The sequence below is a fragment of the Durio zibethinus genome, chromosome 6 (genome assembly GCF_047325235.1).
Source record: "Durio zibethinus cultivar Kanyao isolate XHJ-2024 chromosome 6, ASM4732523v1, whole genome shotgun sequence".
NCBI classification, from domain to species: Eukaryota; Viridiplantae; Streptophyta; class Magnoliopsida; order Malvales; family Malvaceae; genus Durio; species Durio zibethinus.
In genome coordinates this window covers 32,752,327-32,772,313 of record NC_143167.1, presented here as the reverse complement: position 1 = coordinate 32,772,313, position 19,987 = coordinate 32,752,327, and the positions used below count along the sequence as shown (strand labels likewise).

General features: G+C 35.1%; 4 protein-coding genes and 1 pseudogene across 7 annotated transcripts; 2 read left to right on the top strand and 3 right to left on the bottom strand.

Annotated features, from left to right (window-relative positions):
* Window positions 1–467: 467 nt before the first annotated feature.
* On the top strand, window positions 468–1,036 carry LOC111286400 (uncharacterized; annotated as a pseudogene).
* Window positions 1,013–2,233, top strand: LOC111286399 (uncharacterized). Its single transcript, XM_022876331.2, has one exon. The coding sequence runs from the start codon at window positions 1,412–1,414 to the stop codon at window positions 1,982–1,984; it is 573 nt and encodes a 190-aa protein (XP_022732066.2). The 5' UTR covers window positions 1,013–1,411; the 3' UTR covers window positions 1,985–2,233.
* A 500-nt stretch (window positions 2,234–2,733) lies between these two features.
* Window positions 2,734–6,686, bottom strand: LOC111286396 (uncharacterized). Of its 2 annotated transcripts, none has more exons than XM_022876329.2 (6): window positions 5,326–6,686; window positions 4,453–4,886; window positions 4,168–4,329; window positions 3,926–4,001; window positions 3,492–3,647; window positions 2,734–3,201 (listed from the first exon to the last, which is right to left on the bottom strand). In XM_022876329.2, the coding sequence occupies exons 1-6, from the start codon at window positions 6,442–6,444 to the stop codon at window positions 3,058–3,060; spliced, it is 2,091 nt and encodes a 696-aa protein (XP_022732064.2). In that variant the 5' UTR covers window positions 6,445–6,686; the 3' UTR covers window positions 2,734–3,057. The 2 variants fall into 2 exon arrangements, with proteins under 2 accessions (XP_022732064.2, XP_022732063.2); XM_022876328.2 differs by having other exon boundaries at window positions 4,453–4,889; window positions 5,326–6,614.
* Window positions 6,687–8,037: 1,351 nt separating this feature from the next.
* On the bottom strand, window positions 8,038–10,880 carry LOC111286694 (uncharacterized). Its single transcript, XM_022876820.2, has 2 exons — window positions 10,645–10,880; window positions 8,038–8,865 (listed from the first exon to the last, which is right to left on the bottom strand). The coding sequence occupies exons 1-2, from the start codon at window positions 10,715–10,717 to the stop codon at window positions 8,264–8,266; spliced, it is 675 nt and encodes a 224-aa protein (XP_022732555.2). The 5' UTR covers window positions 10,718–10,880; the 3' UTR covers window positions 8,038–8,263.
* Window positions 10,881–11,749: 869 nt separating this feature from the next.
* On the bottom strand, window positions 11,750–18,376 carry LOC111286693 (F-box/LRR-repeat protein 15-like). 3 transcript variants are annotated; one of them, XM_022876817.2, is made up of 18 exons: window positions 18,243–18,376; window positions 17,445–17,905; window positions 17,139–17,361; window positions 16,913–17,045; window positions 16,539–16,638; window positions 16,252–16,449; window positions 15,897–16,167; window positions 15,710–15,808; window positions 15,519–15,607; window positions 15,271–15,370; window positions 15,006–15,176; window positions 14,536–14,688; window positions 14,256–14,416; window positions 13,975–14,173; window positions 13,154–13,617; window positions 13,000–13,063; window positions 12,299–12,385; window positions 11,750–12,067 (listed from the first exon to the last, which is right to left on the bottom strand). In XM_022876817.2, the coding sequence occupies exons 2-18, from the start codon at window positions 17,879–17,881 to the stop codon at window positions 11,987–11,989; spliced, it is 3,030 nt and encodes a 1,009-aa protein (XP_022732552.2). In that variant the 5' UTR covers window positions 17,882–17,905; window positions 18,243–18,376; the 3' UTR covers window positions 11,750–11,986. The 3 variants fall into 3 exon arrangements, with proteins under 3 accessions (XP_022732552.2, XP_089619171.1, XP_089619172.1); XM_089763045.1 differs by lacking the exon at window positions 15,710–15,808; XM_089763046.1 differs by lacking the exon at window positions 15,710–15,808 and having other exon boundaries at window positions 16,038–16,167.
* Window positions 18,377–19,987: the final 1,611 nt, after the last annotated feature.

Here is a 19,987-nt window from a genome sequence, read left to right as displayed (position 1 = left end):
GAAAGAACCACATGGAAGGAGCAAATAATATCGTGCCACGTGGAAGAAATAAAAATCTCTCTTTTAAAATCCTGACCGGAAAAATACTCTCTTCATCCTTTTTTCAGCGAAGCTTTACAAAAAAAGCCTTTACCGAGCCTGACAAAGAGAGCCGGAAACCTAAATGCCTAAATTCAGTTGCCAAATCTTTATCACTATCTTCAACATTTATTCAAACGCGATTGGCACATTTTTTAGGTCGTCAAAGCCCAATCTCGTTCCTGTTGTTCCTCAAAATCTAATCCGTGACCTTCACGATTCAATCGTTTTAACCGCCGATAATTTATTGAATTTCCTTAAACAAAATCCAGTTTTCATAAATATCCTCTCCTTATCCTCTGAATTCCAAAGCTTATGCAATGACATAACTGATTTTACTATTATTATCCTCATTGATTTCACTCCCATTCGAAGTTTTTTGTGACTAATTCCGATTTTTATCACAGGTAATTACTCGCAGAAACAACTACACGAAGGTTAACAATTGTTCTCCGCTGTTAAATCACAATTTTGCGGCGGTTTTACCTAGTGATTCAGTGGCAGGGATCGTTGTTGCCAATGGAATCCTAAATTTCTTAAACATTTACAACACGTTGTTGGTTATAAGGCTGGTTTTGACTTGGTTCCCTAACTCTCCTCCAGCCATTGTTAGTCCCTTCAGGTACTTCCAATTAGCACCACCGCCGCACTTCCGGCGGAGCTTCCGGTTTCTGGACAACCTCCGAGAAGAGCTTCATCTCCTTCTTTGTTCACCGCTTTAACCTCATCGCAGCAAAAGTGGGTGAGACGACTCAATGGCAACCGGTCCAAGAGCTTGAATAACTCCAAGAGTTAAATGGAGGTTCTTTTAACCTTTTTACTCTTTACTTTGATCACTGGAAATTCTTTTGCTACGAAAGTATCCAATTGAACTGATAAAATACTTGTTTTTTAGGGATAATTGAAATTTGAGATCTCTAGCAAAAGTTTTCACTGTTTGCTATCTATTTATGGTTCATCTCAAATGGCATCTATTTGTATTGTTTAATCAACTTTAGGAATAACTGGAATCAAATGTGATAAAAGAGGAACTCTGCTCCTAGAATCTGATTCCAAACAATTTAATATAGCTGCCTATGGCCAAATTTTCATGTATCTTTAGAACTTCTGGAAGGATTCCCAAGGGATATGGGTTTAAAGAGATTGCTCTTTACTTCAACCCTGTTCCTTAGCCGTTGGATTGGAATGTTTCTTGACCCGAAACTATATTCCAAATGGGTGATCCAGAGGGACAGTTCACATCTTGTGAAAACAAATGCAAATAGGAGATAAGATGAAGTGACAAATGCTCAATAAGAAAAAGGGTTGTTCCTTCTGAAATTTGTTTTTATGAATGGAGTCCATAGCTACATCCAGGTCAAGCAGGTCTTCTTCATTTGAGAAATGGGTGGCGATTGTCTTGACCATTCTAGCCGTGGTTTCACCTCTTTATGTCAACCAGAAGCCGGTTATTGAACCAGAGCTTGAAGAGCAACCCATGGACTTGACTTCATGGTTGCGTCTGCTGCTTGTGCTACTGATCTTGGCTTTTGCTTTCTCACTGTACTTGAACCAAAGCTATACGAGGTTTGATCGTCATTGGATTAGGCCAAGCAGGTCTTCTTCTTATGAGAGACTGGTGGCAATAGGCTTGATCGTCTTAGGTGTTCTTTCACCTCTTTATATCAACAGGGGAACGGTGAGTGAGCTAGAACCTGATGAGCAGCCCATCAACTTTGCTTCTTGGTTGCCTCTACTGCTATTGATATTAATCTTGGCCATTGCTTTGTCGCTTTATTGTGACAAAAGCTTTACTAGATTTGATCCTAACTGGATTCATAGAGTTGGTGGTTCTTCTGCAGGAATCTTACTGATTCTTCTGGTTCTGGCATTTGTTTTGAAGTGTAAGGCTTCTGGACTGAGCTGAGAAGCTTGGTTGAAGTTGAACTTCTACCAACAGAAAGTGCTTTATTAAAGAACACAAGCAATGAAACTTATGTTTCTGTCTTTGTTAAAGAACACAAGCAATGGACGTCCTCGAGATGAAGATCCTCCGTTTCCTAGTTTCAGATTTCACACTATGTCCTTGTAAAAAGCAAGAATATACAGTTAACTGTTAAACTGGTGTTTTTCCTGTTCTGTACGATTGCCATAATCCTTGTTAGATTTAAACTCTTCTTATTGGGTTTGTTAAGAGAAAAACAGAGCATTGCACCACAAAGACAAGAGCTCTATAGTTGATTATATTGAATGTTTGCATGACCACATGAAAAAATTGGCAGAAACCATAATTATGCCGCGCTGAATCGATACAATAAGCCTTTTGCAAACTAAGAATGTATGGTTGGTCCATTTTCAATTCTGTAATACCACAGTAGAAAACTCAACATTCAATTTCAACTGAATTGTTTAGGCATATTTCTTTTCTAAATTGGAAAAGTACACCTGCCACTTACCACAATCTAGTCTCAAGGTGTGAATGTTGTTCAACAATGTCACCTAGTCAGTCACATATGTGTAAGATGCAGACCATAGATAATTTCATGGAGCAAATAGGCCTATCATCTCACCCTAAAATTGTGAATATAAAGAATTTTCAAACCTCAATCATATGAGATAACAAATTCAACTCTGATCTGATGAAGATGAAAATAGAAGACAAGCATAGACAATCAACTGAAAATACTCTCAATAATGGAGAAGAATTCTATTTCTTTAATTTGATCATAAAAACTATCCAAAATATTCCATCGACCATATACAGGTTTTGGATGATTGTGGATGTGCTAGGACACCAAAAAAGAGTGAGGTATATCTCTAAAGAGATTAGTTTGCTCTGGTGTCTGGTAATTATTTCATAGGTATGTTTCCAAAACTGAAGGCTTTGAATGGACAAGGAAAAGATGATACTTTTAGTTGTGAGTGTTGCTGTTATATAAGTCAAATGAATGAAGATGAGCCTGGCAAACTGATTAACCTTGTTATTCAAGTGTGCACTAATCAGCATAAACTATTGACAAAAGAATAGCGCAATGGAGCTTCTTGGGGTTCAAGCACATTGAGATGTTTTGATATTGTTGTCATTTTCAGTCCAATGATCTGCACCTGGGTGTTTGAGTGCCCGTTTAGAAACACATCTGTAATCTGCATGAAACACAAAAAAGTCCCTGATCAGAAACACATTTTGAACTGCAGAAATGCAAACATCTGGCATCAAACTATAAGATACATTTCCATCTATTCAGATTTGCGTTTACTCTTTGTTTTTAGGTCAGTGCAACATGAGAATAAATAAGCATTCTATTCTGAAATTGCATATGCATAAAGTGACAGGGACAACTTTATGGGTTTCGTATAAATCATTATCTGAAACAGCAATACTGCGGCGAAAGGATGGTTTTTGTAGAGACAGAGAGAGAGCTTGGGAAGTGTACCTGTGTACATCCAAAGAGTTTTAACAGCCTCAGTGACAAGCAACTATCAACAATCAGCCCTAGTGCCTCATCTGTTAAACTGCGGCACCATGATAGGTCCAAACTCAACAATTTTCTTGAACATTTGGCAAGTGATAATGCAGTGTTCAACCCAACCTGTTACAAGTTGTTCAATGCCGTGAGTTAGTTTACCAAGTACCACATACTTGCACATATGGAATGTGAGAAGCTGAAGGGGTCCAACACAGGCAACATCAATTTGACGGAATGAAAGCATATGGCATCAAGCAAAACAAAGTGAGCCAGACAGCAGATTTCGGAAATATAAATTCAACAATCATTGCCACATAATAGTTATCTTTGATGCAGGTAAAAAAAAAAAAAAAGCCAAATGATCGATGAAGAAAGGTATGTTGATAACTTTGATTTCTCACCGAAACAATGTTATTCAGGGAAAGTTCAGTTAGAGAACTTCCAGAGGCTTCCAAGAAAGCTGCAATAGCTTCATCACTGTCATACAAATAGAAATAAGTCGTGTCAATCACAGGTACTGTATAATTGACAAGTACAGAATAACTAAACATGTGAAAACTAAATAAAACACAGTATCATAATGAATATATCATTAGCTACAGAGGCTACGAAATGAACAGTAGATATAGCAATAGAAGGAAACCTGAAACCATTGCGGCACAGTTTAAGCCTGTTAATTGATGGACAGCCATTGGCAAGATATTTCATTGATAAATCTGTCAAGTTACGCAAGTAAGAAAGGTCAAGGGAGCATAATCTGGAACAATTTTTCCCCACAAATTTGAGAGATATATCAGTCAATTCCCTGCATCTCAAAAACACCATTGTTACAAAAACTGATCCTAGATTATAGAAACATATATATAAAAAAAGTGTTAGAGTTCCCGTGTGACTTTTAAAATAATTAGAATGATCTCAGAGAACTCACACACAATTAGCGAAAACAAGTTCTTTCATATTTTTTCCACATGCTTCAACCATTCCAATGACAAAATCATCACAAACAGTCTGAATTCCAGCCAATGACAGCACTTCCAGACATTTAAGCTTCTTCAGTGTAGGCAATACAACCATGGCTTCTATATTGTGACATTCATCTAAATAAAGCTCTCTTAAGGTGGATTCAAAACAGCTAGCTAGATTGTTGATGCCAGCAGATGTGAGAAGGGAGCACTGGCTCAGATTTATTGATTGCAGAGCGGATGCAGACATTGCAAGTGCATTTAGACCTTTGTCAGACAAACGATATGCACCATTTAGAGACAAGGTAACTAAAGCGGGAAGGCTTTTTGTTGAACGAGCTAAGGTGTCTTCTAACACATAATCAGGCATGCATGACCCGCACAAGTCAAGCTGCAGCACCTGCTTCCAGAAATCAAAAACATCATAAATGACTGATAGCCAGGTACCAAGTCTAAACAAGCATATACCAATAAACATGTGCAAAAAACTCAGTTTGGAATTACTCTAAAATGTCCTAGTTTGTTTCTTAGATCTATATGGTGAATGCCAAAACAAAAACGAAGTTGTACTCTTTCGATTACAATTGTTTCCCCGTTATTTTAAACCTTTCACAAATTACAACCAAGGCAAAATTTTCGGAAGAAAAATAGCTCTCCACTTATACGACTTACAGCTACAGGCATGACAACAAAGTCAATAACAAACTTCACAGCTAAAACCAAATAATCCCTCAAGTCAATTGATGATATGCTAATGTTGCATTGCAGACATGAAGAGAAAGGGAAAAATTTGCCAATTCAAAAGGGACATAGAACAAAATGTGTGAAACGTCACTTACAATCAAGTTCTTAGTATCACAACAGCCAAATATCTCGGTGAATTCGTCTTCAGTTACTCGTGAACAGTCATTCACTCGTATCTCTGTTGGTGATCCGCTAGCAAGAAGTTCCAAAAAATGAGCATCCATTTTCCTATAATCACACACCAACTGGCTAAGCTTATGCCTTAGCATATCAGGAACATGCTGGAGTGATACCATTGCCTCGGCATTCTTTGCAAGAGTACGGAAGCTAAGGTCCAGCAACGACGGAACCTCAAGAGCCATAAAAGAGGATACTTTATTATTCTTAGGTACCCATTTGAACTCTGATCTCAATCCATCACTAGAGTACTTCTTTCTGTCAGTTGCACTCGAATTTCGGGTTTTGATCATCTCCGTTGCCATACCAAAAGGACTTTGTAAGTCATCTGCTTTATCCTCCTCATCAACAACAACATTCTTCAAAGCTCCATCCTTGTCTGTCTTAGTAGAAGATTTGAAAAGGTCCCCTTCAGAATCAACTTCATGTGCAAGCCTTTGAGCAAATTTTCTAGCAATCTCATGGTGCCTTCTTGATTCTTCCCTTTTTCTTGAGACATAAAAATCATCCATTTCATCATACCCTTTATAACTAACCTCCTCTACAACACGATCAATAATAGGATTAACAGTATTAGCACTTCCCAAAAATTCAATTTCAGCATAATTTTGCTTCTCTGCTTCAACTTGTGGATCCAAAATTGAAAACCAGCTATCTATCTCCGTCGGCATCATTCTCAACTTAAGATCAAGATTCAGTTTTTCTTCTTGATCGTCAAACCCATCTAATTTTGCTTTTCCTTTTTCTTCAACAGAAAATCTCCTCTTTTTACTTGAAGAACCAACGATTTCAACATCTGGGTATCTTTCCATTCTCTTCGAATCAACACCAAGAACAACACTCTCTGTTTGTTTCTCGGGAAATCCAAAATCAACTTCCTCTGGCTGCAGATTAAGATCGTAATTGAATGTTGGCTGCTGCCTATTAAAACCGGCAGTTTCTCCTTCGCTTTTTTCCTTGTTGTTTTCTTCACTTCCTCCCAAAATCCCTTCATTTTCCCGAGAATCAAATTTCTCGAAAACCCATACATCATCCATCCCTGGTTTCTCCTTCTTCTTCGATATTCAATATTAAAAAAAAATGTAAAAAAAAGCAAAAGAAGAAGAAACCCAGTATCAAAAACCAAGCGCCTTATATAGCGCCCGCGAAAATTTTAACTGAAATTTTGGGGTTTCGTGCTTTAATCTCTGCAAGAAACCTTAGACACGAAGCCAGAGGTATTTTAAGTTTGTTCTTAAGACACTATTAATTACTACTACTATTATATTACAATAATAATAATAATAATAATTGAGACAAAAAGCTGTTTTGTTGGGGGTTTCTGATGGATGCCAAGGAATTTGATTTTTGATCGGACGGTGGAGATTGGTCGTAGGTTTGATATCAGTCAAATTTTGCGAAAAGTTAAATGCTGCAATTCAATTTCACATATTTGATGGGGAAAGTTGAGGGAAGGTGAGACGAAGTTTATATGGAAATGAGATTGAGAAGATGATGGATGGGAAATGGCCCCAACAAATATTAAAATTAAAGGGAAAATAATAAAGATAAAATGTTGAAAAAGAATTGCCTTTGCCCTTTGTCTAGTAGGTTTAAGATAGGCATTATAACTTTATGAGTCACATGGCACTTGGGGGGTACTCATTAAAAGCCAAATGTAAAACTAGACTTTTTGGTTTCACCAACCCAATTATTATATATAAATCAAAGCTCTCTCAATTTCCATGCATTTGTTTCTTTATCTTTATTACTACATGAAATTAGAGAAATGTAAAGATTAATCAAACATTTTATAAAAAAAAATTACAATTTGAAATTTTAAAAATATTATAGATTTTGAGGTTTGAATTTTAAATATAAATTCTTTAATTATTATTTTGAAAATTTTTAATTAAGGGTATTCTCTTCAAAAAAAAAAAATAAACATGTTATTCTTACAATGTTTTTTTTTTTTTTAAGTCAAAGTAAATAAAATGTTTAATCTTTTATATCAAAATAAGATATATTGTATTTGATAATTTAAAACAAATGATTACAGATCATGTATTCAAAATGACACTAATAAATACTCATAGACAATACTTAAAACCTCTTTGTCAATTAAAACGAACCTAATCAGTTAACAAAATACTTTTTTTTTTTTTCATATTAAAAAGAAGAGCCGTGGATATGTTGACTTTTTAATTTGAGAAGGAATGACCACTAAAACAGAACTGGACATGTTTTGTCCTTTCTAGTTTCAGAGTTAATTAAATATATATATATATATATATTTTTTTTTTTTCAAGTGGATGCTGAATAAATTACACAATCATTGGAAACAGTATTATTTGCCATTTGATGTGTTGATCCTGCATCTAGATTAGGATTGAAGATCCAAAAAGGATAAGAAAGAGACAATCGCTCATTGAAGTTTTCAGATTGATTTAATTGAAATAGAAATGTAACTTGTAAGATCTAACAAAATCCTGTTTGAGCCTTAGAGTTATCATAGGATTAAACGGCAGATATTAAAAGTATATCAATCCAAAGAAATCATCGGTAGGGGAGTGATGAAAAGGAAATTTAGCTGCTGAAAAGCCCCTTTCACATCTTTTCAAGTCATGATAAACAATATACACCATTCCAAGTGAAAAAGATAATTGTCATTCCAAGTTGGTTCAATCAATTTGAAATTTTACACATGAAACTGGGGAAATCAATGGTGGAACGTGTGGATGCGCTCAATATGAAAAAGCTAATCAATAAAATTATGATAAAACCAAAAAACACTAGAGAGGCCGAGCTATTTAAGACAATGGACTGAAACAGGCCTCAGAATGAGCAATCAGGTGGAAATCGGTTCAGATACTATGATCATAACCCGAAGGCATATGCCGCAGCACTGAAAGCTGTAACAGCGTAAAGCCACATATGACCAGGTTGAGGTGAATCATCAGCACCGCTGCATTCATCATTGGCACCACTAAAGCATCCAGGTCTTGTAATTTTAGCCACACCTCCTTGTAGAACAAAGCTACTGTTTTGCTTACCACTGCTGAACAGCACACACCAGAAATAGGGAGCCCCGCCATCTGTGCCAGTCACAGCAGCCCCAACTTCAGTGTGGTTCTTATTGTAAAGAATTTCCAAACTCTTCTCGTTTTTCATCAACATTGAGAATGCTTCAGGAGGCTCAACATATTTGGATTGGCATCCAAGTAAACGGCCAGTGATTGGAGAGAGGGTTGAGGCATCAACACCACAATTGGGAGCAAAAGTTTCAGCAAATTCAGAATCAGTAGGCTTCTTGGCATCAGGCCCTCCTACAGCATTACAATCACCTTGGTATGCTTTTATATATTGCAAAGCAATGCAGGCCAGGCCTGGGTTGTCAGTGAGAGATGATGACTTGTGCGCTGTCCTATTGGCATTAAGCACAGCCACCAACTCATCAGCAGGGTTATCAGTTACTTTGGCTACAATTGAACAGTTCAATTGTTAGGGCTCAAGAATAATGATACAATCAGATCATAAACTTAAAGCATAAAAACAGACACAAAAATTTGAATATTAAAAGGAGACCATACTAGAGCACTTTAACAGATTGAAGAAATGCATGCCTACATTCTTTTAAATAATCCATTTTGTATACTTGGTTTATACACCATGGATATATGGTTACTGACAATAATCAGTTTTTGTTCCGTAAGTAAAAAAATGACAATAAAAGTGACAGATGCAAGTTCTTGAAGCAAAAAAGAAATCCTATTACATGAAGTGAGTAATACCAGCATGAAGGAACCAATACCAAATAACCTACAAAATTAAAAAAAAAAAAAGTTCTATTCTTCATGGGTTGATGCAAGGAAAAATTGATACTAAAAGGATGTGGTACTCGTTGGATTTTATACTGAGGATGTCTTAAAGTTTATACTCCTCGGTGGTTTGTTCAGCTAAAATTTGGCATTATGATGGTGACCAGAGACATGTAACCAGAATAGCAAATACAATTAGGTCTAAAGTTATGCCCTCTTTTAGCGTATTCTGAAGGGAGGGATCAAATGTAATATGAAGGTCCTCAGGATGTTTAACTTCACATTGACACTGTAAAGTTGAAGACGTTTTATCATGCCTCATAGATGTTGATAGGGGAGAAAGATTGGAAACTACATAGCTTTTCTATTCTTGGTGCATTGCTTAGTTTCAGCACCTATTGTGCTCACTTGGGCAATTTACTCTTCTCTCTTCTACAAGAGATGTTTATTCCTTATCATACATAAGCCTGACGCATCTCATGATCAAAGATTTACATCCGGGTTTATATCATGGCTAGAACTTTGTATTGTCAAATGAAATCAATATGACGAGTTCTTTATTACTATAAATTCAGATTTAGATGTTCACAGATGCCAAATCCTATGTGGAATAGTATTCGAAAATTTAATCATCCAGTTGACAATTCTACATCAGACTCCTTAAACACAAACATATGCTCATAACAACCAGCATCTCGCTGATGTGAAACAATAGAATTCACAAAATATAAGAAGCCTTTGGACTTAAAACACTTATCGGATGGATCAACTCCAATTCAATCTCAAGCTTCCATATCAGATAACAGCAACACATCTCAACTTTCTAAATAATATACATTAGTAATACTTAGGATAATTATTGAATGTAGATAATTCTTGTATATATCACATTCACTCTCCTTGCACAAAATACCTACAAGCTTAGGATCACTTTCTAGCCGCCACAGTCCTTAAGAAGTCAACCAACTATATGAAGGACTAAAACCAGAAACAATAGCAAATAAGTCGACCAACAGAAGACACAGCATTAAACAGGAGATCCAGCAAAAAAAGAAAACTCAAGAAAAACCAACTGCTTTAAACAAAAACTAAGTCAAATCAAAATGGGCAATCATAAAAGTTTAGAACTGCAGTGCCTGAGATTCAGATCAATACTGTAGCCTGCCAACTTACAAATAACAGCTGCATTTGGAAAATGTGAAAGAAACCCAAAAATAAAAATAGACAAAGACATACTTTTATAGTTATGAAGCAGATCAATCACTTTCTAGAACCAAATTCTCAATTCCAAACAAAAAAAAAAAAAAACACATATACATTGCACAAAGTCATTTCATTTCACCATGCAAAATAAGTTTCAAAAAAACTCTTCATTTTTTTTTCCTTTTTGGAACAATAGCTAAAGCTGGATAAGAGAAAGGAAAAGGGAGGGAGACTTACTTTGAGTATCGGCAGAAACAGAGAGGAAAAGAAAAGGAGAGAAAAGAAGCCATAAAGCCATTGCAATTGCCATTGTTTTTTTTTTTTTTTTTTTTTTCTGTTGCCGTGAAGAGTAACTCAAGACATAAGGAAGAAAGAGAGGTGGAAGAGAAAAGATGAAACAGAGGGAATAGTCAGTAAAATGTCCACTTCCGATCGGTTGCTTAACAACTCAATGGGCTACTCTGTTGGTCTTTTATTTGCCGACACACCACCATCCCATTTCTAATGTCCAACCCGAATCTATTGGGCAACCAAAGAAATACAAAATACGATTTTTTTTTCTTGATAAAAAATTGTTACAAGAATTCTCTCTTTTTTTCCCCCTACCCAATGCAATATAAGGTCCCATTTAACTAAAAGCTCATATATAAAAGCCTATCATTGTCAAGTAGTTTATCAATATTAGCATTTAAAAATATTATTATTTTACTTAAAATAAGAAAAATCATAGCTATTAAATCTAGAAGACAAATGCATGTGAGGAAAGCAATGTTTTAAAGCCAATTATTTTGGTTCCTAAATTATTTTATTATTGTAGACCCCAAAACACGTTTAAGCCTAATTACTATCTTAATATTTTAAAACATTAATAAGAAGACGTAAACCAATTAAACAAAGGTTTAAAATGATGTGGCGACCAATTTGTTTTTATAATAAAATTGCAAGGTTAAATTTGTGATTTTCTAACAATAATAGAGACAAACTGAAGGATGATAAGACTTCCAGTTTCAATCCGAACAAATCTGCCTACGTGCAGAAAATGGCCACAATTAGCGCCTACCCTCTCCTTTCCAACTTCACTGCTAAACCCAAGTGATTCTCGAGGGTGACAAGGTGCGCCGTATAAGATTCAAAGGTCCCAGGCAACAGTTTTAATATGAGATGATAATTGAATTTCTTTGGGACCATAAGTTTAAAAAAATTTTCTTAGAACTTGCTACAGAATGCTACTACCAGAATCTGATTATAGGGTTTCAACAGGGGAAGCACCCCCCCCCCCCCCCGGGGCATCGTCCCCGTTGTAATTCCGTCTGTCTGCAAAAATATGATAGAACAACCAATATAGTGAATATAAAAAACATTGATAGTAATTTATTACGCCGTTACACAAGGACCAGATAGATCAAGTACCTATATATATTCATATATTCATATATCCAAAACAAACAGGAGGCGACGATGACCATTTTACATACAAAGAGAGCAGATCATCACAAAATACCAAGCTGTTGTTGCTGCCAATAATTTGAACTGACATCCACTTCCAAAGGGAAATCAAATTCTTCCATCACATTCACAATCATGCAGGTGACAAGCTACTAAAAATACGCTTCAAACTTGGACAAACTGCACGTAACCTCCCCATGCTTATTGAGCAAATCTATCAGCCACCGGATAATAAACATTTTTGAACTGGATTAGTTTTTCTCTTTCTCCAGAAAAATATAGAAGATTCAAGCAGAAGGGTCATTGAACAAAATTTAAACATTATATGAAATTGCAAAGAAGGAAACTTCAACCTATTATTGTAACACAATATAAGCTAAGCACTTAACAAGTAGAGCAAATAAATGGCAGCAAAAAAGGAGGCAAAACAAAATAATGCTCTCACCTTCGGACAAAAGCGGACATCCAAAGTCTCCAGCATGCTACATTGTGATATAGCGGTTTCAACTGCTTCTTCCATAATGTTGCAAGACTTACAAGACCAATAGGCAAAAGAAAAAAGAAAACAGCATCAAGTCAGAATCTCACAGCCATACACTAACCATAAGGATCGGATTGAGACACACTACGTATATGTTTGTGTAGCAAAATTATCAAAATGACTTTGCATGAAGGAAACAGGAAATTGAAAGACGATTTGAGACCAGAAGGCCAAAACCCTAAAGATAACTTTTACATCAAAGTAAGAAAGGTAGGTTTACTACATCAGGTAACACACACAATGTTTGCAAAGATAAGTCAGTATAGAACCTATCTTTAACTACTATCAAACCTCAGAGAATGAAAGACCTTTTACGACTCATTAGCTGCTTCCTAGAACACATACCAAAATACACAGAATATAACTTCTTCACGACCCACTACATATATCAATGGAACTACCTATGCATGTCAGCCTTTTAACAAAAAAATCAGTCACAAAAGCCTAGGTAGTAAAAACCAAGCATATTCAAGAATACACTCCCACTAGAAAGGCACCAGAACACAGGTACAAAAAAAGGACCTAAAAATTAAACATCTAGGACAGCCAAACTTCAAAACTTCCAAGGAGCAACTGATAAAACAAAAAAGAAACCATAACCATACCTGAAGAAAGAGACTAGTCAGTTTAGGACACCCAAGCTTCAAAACTTCTAAAGAGCAACAATTGCTGAATATAAGATATAGGCAGAAAAATTTAGAAGGTAATAGATGAAAAAAAAAAAAAAAACCATAACCATAAAAAGGACTTTATCCATACCTTAGATTAAGAAAGGACAAGTTGAAACAAGCAAGATCAACTTCCTTTAAATTGGCTGACAAAGAAAGATTTAGGGATGACAAATGGAAACATCTTGCTGCTGGAGGGATGAGCACTTTCCTAATACTTGGACAACCTACGCAGTTGAGGTTCTGCAGTAAACGATTCGCTTGCTCAACTGGCTCATTGATGTTCTCAAAACAAAACATGCTAGAATCATTATGCACACTAAGCGACTCAAATTGACCACCATTAGCACCCCAATTCAGGTCATGCATATTTATACATCCATTCAAGCTCAAATGGGTAAGATGCGTGCAATATGCAAGAAGCTCCTCTATGCCAGATTGGCACAGGGTACCATATGACAAGTCCAAATCCCTGAGTTCTCGTAAAGCACCTTCCTTGTAAAGAGGCTCCAATGATGAGTCAGCCAGATATTTGCATGCTTGTAATTTTAGCACCTAAAAGAAGCAAAGGAAAATTGAGCAAAAGAACATTGCAGGAAATAATGAAAACATGCAGTATTGGAAACACTGAAAGCTTAAACCAGACAATTTACCAGAATGTGAAATTTTCTTAAACTTGCTTTAATGATATAAGAAGAAGCAACACAATGGATGTTATGAGAGAAAATTCTCCACACAAGGGGCTAAAATGGCATTAGCATTTTATATCAAAATAATGAATCATTAAGAGTAAAAACAAATGCAACATTATGCATTCATCAAGTACATGTAGTAGAATCAACTGAACATGAAATAACACCAATATGCCACGTATGGCTAATCATGCTTATTTATCAAGGATTTCAAAGTTACCTTCAGCTGCAAACAAGACATAAAAACTGGCTGCAAATTTGTCAAAAAGGTATATGACAAATCGAGTGTTGTTAAATTCGGAAGCCAGCGCAAAGAGTAAAGACCATCAGAACCAATAGATGGGCATGACATCAATATTAATGACACGATCAGCGAGCAGGAAGCAGTGGTAGCAGATAAGCAATCATCCTTAAGTTGGCTGCACATAAAATTGAATAAAAGCGTCAGCCATAGGCCAGAGTAAAGTATCATAAAAAGAAGGTAGAGCAATTGCAACAAACCAGCAGAAGGAAGCATCCAGAGACATCAATAGTGGACAATTTATGGATGCTTCAGATAAGACACCACATCCTTTCAACTCAAGTGACACCATATATGGAGCATCAATTCTGAGTGTGTTCAATTTGGGGCATATTCCAAGATTAAGCGACCGAAGAGCAGCCTAAAAGGAGGAAAATTCTTCAGGTCTTACATTTTTATAAGAGCAAGAAATTGCATGCATCAATTAGTCAATAATATAAAAGCAAATTAATCTCAGAGAAGTCTTGACTCTAAACTTACAGGATAAAATGACGCTCTTTCCAGATGATCACAACCATCTAAGCAAATTTTCTCAAGACAAGGACATGCAAGATCTAGAGTAGTAATAGCACGACAACCAACCAGAGAAAGACTGACTAAAGATGTACTGGAGAACTGCACTGCTGTCAAGCTCTGGTCAAAATAAAAACAATAAATTGTCAGAAAGCACAGCAATGCAGGAACTGAGGAGCTATATTTATTTAATAGTACCAAAAACAATCAAAGAGTATTGGTAAGTAATAATAGATGCAGACCAGTAATCAGACAGACAAGTCTATGGTGCCAATTGAAGTGACCAAAGAGCTGCGATGAAGCTAATATTATACATCTCTATCATCTTATGCCTATTTTATCACCCAATCTTTGAATGCCCCCTAGAAAGGACTTTATCCATACACATACATGATAAGTGAGAAATGGTTCAATACACACACAACATATTCACAAACCTCGCAGTTATCCAGAACCAATGATTTTAGCATAGGGCAACCACCACCATCGCTAAAGACAGTGCAAATAGAGTTTGTCAAAGATGCACAATCTGTAAGGTCTACTTCTTGCAAACATTGACATTGCAGTGCCAATGTTGTCAAATTTTCCTGCTTCTGCAACACTAATTTCTGCATTTTCATGAAATAAACACTATGAATTCAAACTCTTATTAACAACCAATATAGTAACAACAGCAACCAAATAGAGCATCAAAAAAAATACTTGAAGTGAATTTGAACTGATGTTAATGCGATGGAGAGCAGCACAATTGGACACCGTTATAGATGATAGCTTGAAACATTGTACATTCAGGTCAGCAAATCTGCATGGAAAAAATTATAGATTATTATAGATAAAAAAAGATGAGAGGCGTGAAAAAGAAATGTGAAAATCCAATTGAAAAACAATGAGGCAATCTTTTTGGGTTAGGCAAAAAAAGGGAAGGGGAATGAAATGGAATAACAGTATACTTTCGACAATGAACCAGTCGAATTTTCTGCAAATGAGGAAGATCCAATGACACCGATGTTAACATGTGGCAACTATCAAGCTCCAACTCCTGCAATAGATAACAGAATCAGAATGGGCAGCTAGAAGTTTTTAATAGAGACCGCAATGACATCCAGGTAACAACAATATATACGAGAAAAAAGATTCAAACCTCCAACAAAGAACTGTGAGATATTGCAGCCATTGAGGCCGAGGTGATGCCCTCACAGTTATCAAGCTTAAGAACCGTTAACATTGGCAGCCTTACAGACTTCATAGAAAAGCAAAGGCATCAAATTACACCTTACCCCAAAAAGCAGCACTTTTTAGAACTAAATTTACAATTTGCATGAACTGACCTCAAGTGATATGTTAGGACAATATGAAGAATTTAGAACATGGAGACTGGCACAAGTGAGAGCTATTTCACGCAATGTTTCATCACTAACACAAGAACAATTTGACATGTCCAAAGACTCTAATTGGGGGCAAGAAGTTACTGCCGAACGAATTGCTGCATCTGTAAGTTTGTGGCATGCACTAATGTCAAGCAGGTGTAAAACAGGGCAATTAAGAGCCGCCTGTGCCATATTACTACGTTTCAAAGACAAACTTTTTAGTTGTGGGCACCTGCAAAAGATCAGACTTCAGCATAAAGAATGACCAGATTGACGTCAACGTATAGTTAACATTCAAATCAAGCTTTTGTTTCACCTGATTGATATACGCATCACACGGCATTTTGTTACTTTCAGATCACACAATCGATCATGGTTAATAGATATCTCTTGAACAGCATTGCCAAGGATAGCATCATTGACATCCAAACTCCTTAACATACTACACTCTGCCAATGCATGGAAAAAAGCATCCCCTAGTTGACCCTTTCCCAATGTTAAAGCCTCAAGATTTCTACCAATCAGAAAATTCATATGAATTAACAGCAGGCACAATAAATTCATTTGATTAGAAGAACATAAAATATGATGACAAAATATTACCGTAATGAAGAGACAGCTTTCATAACGAGCAGGTGGATATTAGGAGTGCCACTGAGATTCACTTCAGTGGCATTTGGATATCGTTGACACATGTCCTCAACTGCAAAATCAAAATGCAATCTTATAGCAGTTTGAAATCCAATTTCATTTGTCTCACAAAATAATATAATGAACAAACAAATCAATTGAAAATGACGTATTTATGATGATCTGTAGCATATGACATAAATAGTCTCTTGCATAGGAGCCAGCACCAAACATAGCAGTTCTCAATACATAAAAGATCAAAGGACAACTTATATATAATTGCACACTCACACAGTTTAAACCAAATGAAGAACTAAGCAAAGATATAATGCAAATATAAGACTTACATTGTTCAAGAGATACATTCCGGTTTTCAAAATTCAGACACCTCCAAAAATCCTCATGAGCACTAGCTGCTCGCCACTGCCTACAAACCATAGCAGCATGACAAAGATTACCATGGTCCAAGAAAGAGAACACCTGAAAATAGGAAAAACAAAAGGTTCAATAAAATGGAACAATATACAAAATTATATATACTAAAATAAAAGCGTAATAGTTCAAACTACATACCATATGCAATAAGTCATCGGTCAGATCCATTCGAACTTCAAAATCTTCAGCTCTCAAACCAGCCTCATCTTCATCATCTTTCCCACCATTACCGTCAAAAGGACGTCCGTCACTCCCATTATTCAACATGAAATTGTGATAAAATACCCCATTATTAGATGAATTTGATGATCCTTGGTTAATATTAAAATCTCTCCCTGAAAAGGAGCAAGACGTGCCCTCACTGCAGTGAAAATTTTCCAGAATAAGTATGAGAAAAGTTAAATTTCTTGATTAAATTTGTTTATAGTTGTCCAGTTGACTCACCGAAAACCGGAGTAGACTTTGGCCCGCTTATGGTGCCAATCGTGGTGGTCACAATCTTGAACAGCAGTTGAGGCGGAGGCGCTAGTCTCACCCTCGGAAGGACGTGAGCAGCCCATCGAAGGGTGCCACATAGCATCATCCCAATTCCCACCGCCTCTCATGGCGGTGACCATTTCTTCAAACAACAGCAGCGTCTGATCTCCTGGCCTTTGACTGTTTAGGGTTCTGGCTAGAGTTGAGGAAAATCGAGCTGGGGCGACAGTGACAGTTGTGGGGGCTTCTTCTTCTTCTTCTTCCTCATGATCATCGTCGTCGTCATTTACAATATTTCCCTCAAAGTCGTCGACATTTGCCAAAAAAACTTCCTTCATGGTTCCTTCCCGTTGATTATCGTCTTCTTCGTCGTCGATAAAGCACAGGCAGCACCAAATCCTCATGCACCCGGGTCAAAAACCCCACCCCTACCCAAAAAACAAAAAAGAAAACCCTAGCTCACGATCCAGCACATTCCATTTACCAAAAAACGAAAAAACCCTAAATTTAATGAAGAAGAACAAAAAAGCTCCGGCCTTTCGGGAACCCTATAATTTTTTCAAGAAAAGAAAATTCGATTTTGAAACTTAAATATTTTTTAAATTTCAGAGAAGAATCGATCGATACATACAAAAACACAAACAAATAGAGAAAAACTGTAAATTTTACACACACAGAGAGAGAGAGAGAGAGAGAGAGAGAGAAGGAGAGACAAGACCGGATCTGATCGGATCTCAAGAGCTGATAGTTGTTAAGGATACTTACTCTTTTCTTTTCTTTTTTTTTTCTAGGAAGCTTGAAAAAAAGAGACCGGCGTTAATGCTAATGGGTGAAATAATCCGAGAATTCGTGCTTTTATGGGAAAATTTTTTTCTTTACTTTTCCTTTTCTTTCTCTTCAATTTTTTTCCCCTCTTTTCTGGTCTTATTATACAAAAAACGAAACGAAAGGGAAAATTTTCGGGTTGCCTTGCCGTTACGAGAGATGGTACGACACCGTTTCATTGATTTATGGTAAATAATATTATTGACCCAAAAAAAAAACTAAACTCGTGTTTTTTGTGAAGAGTGGGGCATTGACTAGAAATCACTTTTTCTGAAGTTATGGGTGGATTTGAAATGTGAAATCACACGTGCAAAACGACTTTTGGGTTCAATTTTTGCTTGGTATTAGTATTATTGGTATTGATTTGTGTTCTATCCATATTCCAATTACAAAATTTAATGAAACCATTCATCAATGAAGATTTTACTGAAATATATGATAAATGAAGATTTTAATTTTTCAGATAATAAATAAATGAGATAATTAATAATATTATTTTTTAAAAATTTTAGGATATTTTATTAAATTAAACTTAAATTTGATCATAAATAATAATTTTAAAAATACATAAAAAAATAAAAGTAGGCAAAAATAATTTTTATTTGAGATCTTTTAATATTTGATAATTATTTTAAATTTTGATTAATGTGAAATCAAATAATATTAAATCTTATAAAAAAATAAATTCACTCAAATTTATTTTTTTTATTTATAAAATTTGAAATCAATATATTACTTAAAATAAATTGAATTTCTTACTATTTGGATCGATAAATAACCAATAGACAGAGATTATTGCTGTTTGACTTCCGAACTTTCAAATCTACGAACTAGGAATAGCAAACCTACTTTGTTCTTGCCCAAATATCAATGCGGGACTTTAAATGTGACTTACTCATATCTAATGCCCTAATGTGGTGTCGTTTTATGTTTAAGCATCGTCCTCAATCCTCATCACTTGCAAAAATATATGTATATTTCATTTTATTTTTCAAATTTTAAAAATATCTTGTTTCCTTTTTATTGTTATTATTATTTTTTTGAATTTTGTTGATGAACACTTTGTACACTTTTTAATGTTATTGTATTAAGTAAATTATTATTTTAATATTATTAAAATTTATTGAAGTAATTACCAATTATTGTATTTAATATAATACATTATTAATGTAATTAACTTTAATTCTTAAAAGCAATCTTTAGTAAAATCTTTATTTTTATATTTTAAATTTTAATTAGTGAGATCAAAATTTTAATATTATATTAAATGAAGTAAATTATTTTCATGGTCTTTAAATTTTGAAATGAATATCATTTTGATTTTTAAATTTTAAAAAATAACATATTAATCCTTATATTTTAATAATAATAATAAAATAGTTATTTCATTAAAAAACCGTTAATGCAATCATTAAACAATTTTAAATAAAATTTGCAAAAAAATATATAAGGATACAACTTTTTTACATGTTACAGTTATAATAAAAATTTACTAGAAGAAAATACTGATAATTTTGATAATTATATAAAAATAAAAACCTTTTATTTTTAATTTTATTATTAAATATTTTTTGGATTCGGTTTTAAGATAAAAAAAAAAACTATATCCTGTAAATAAAAATTACCCATTTATTTTCAAATTTATTTGTTGGTTGGTTAAAACATTCAATTATACATATCATAGT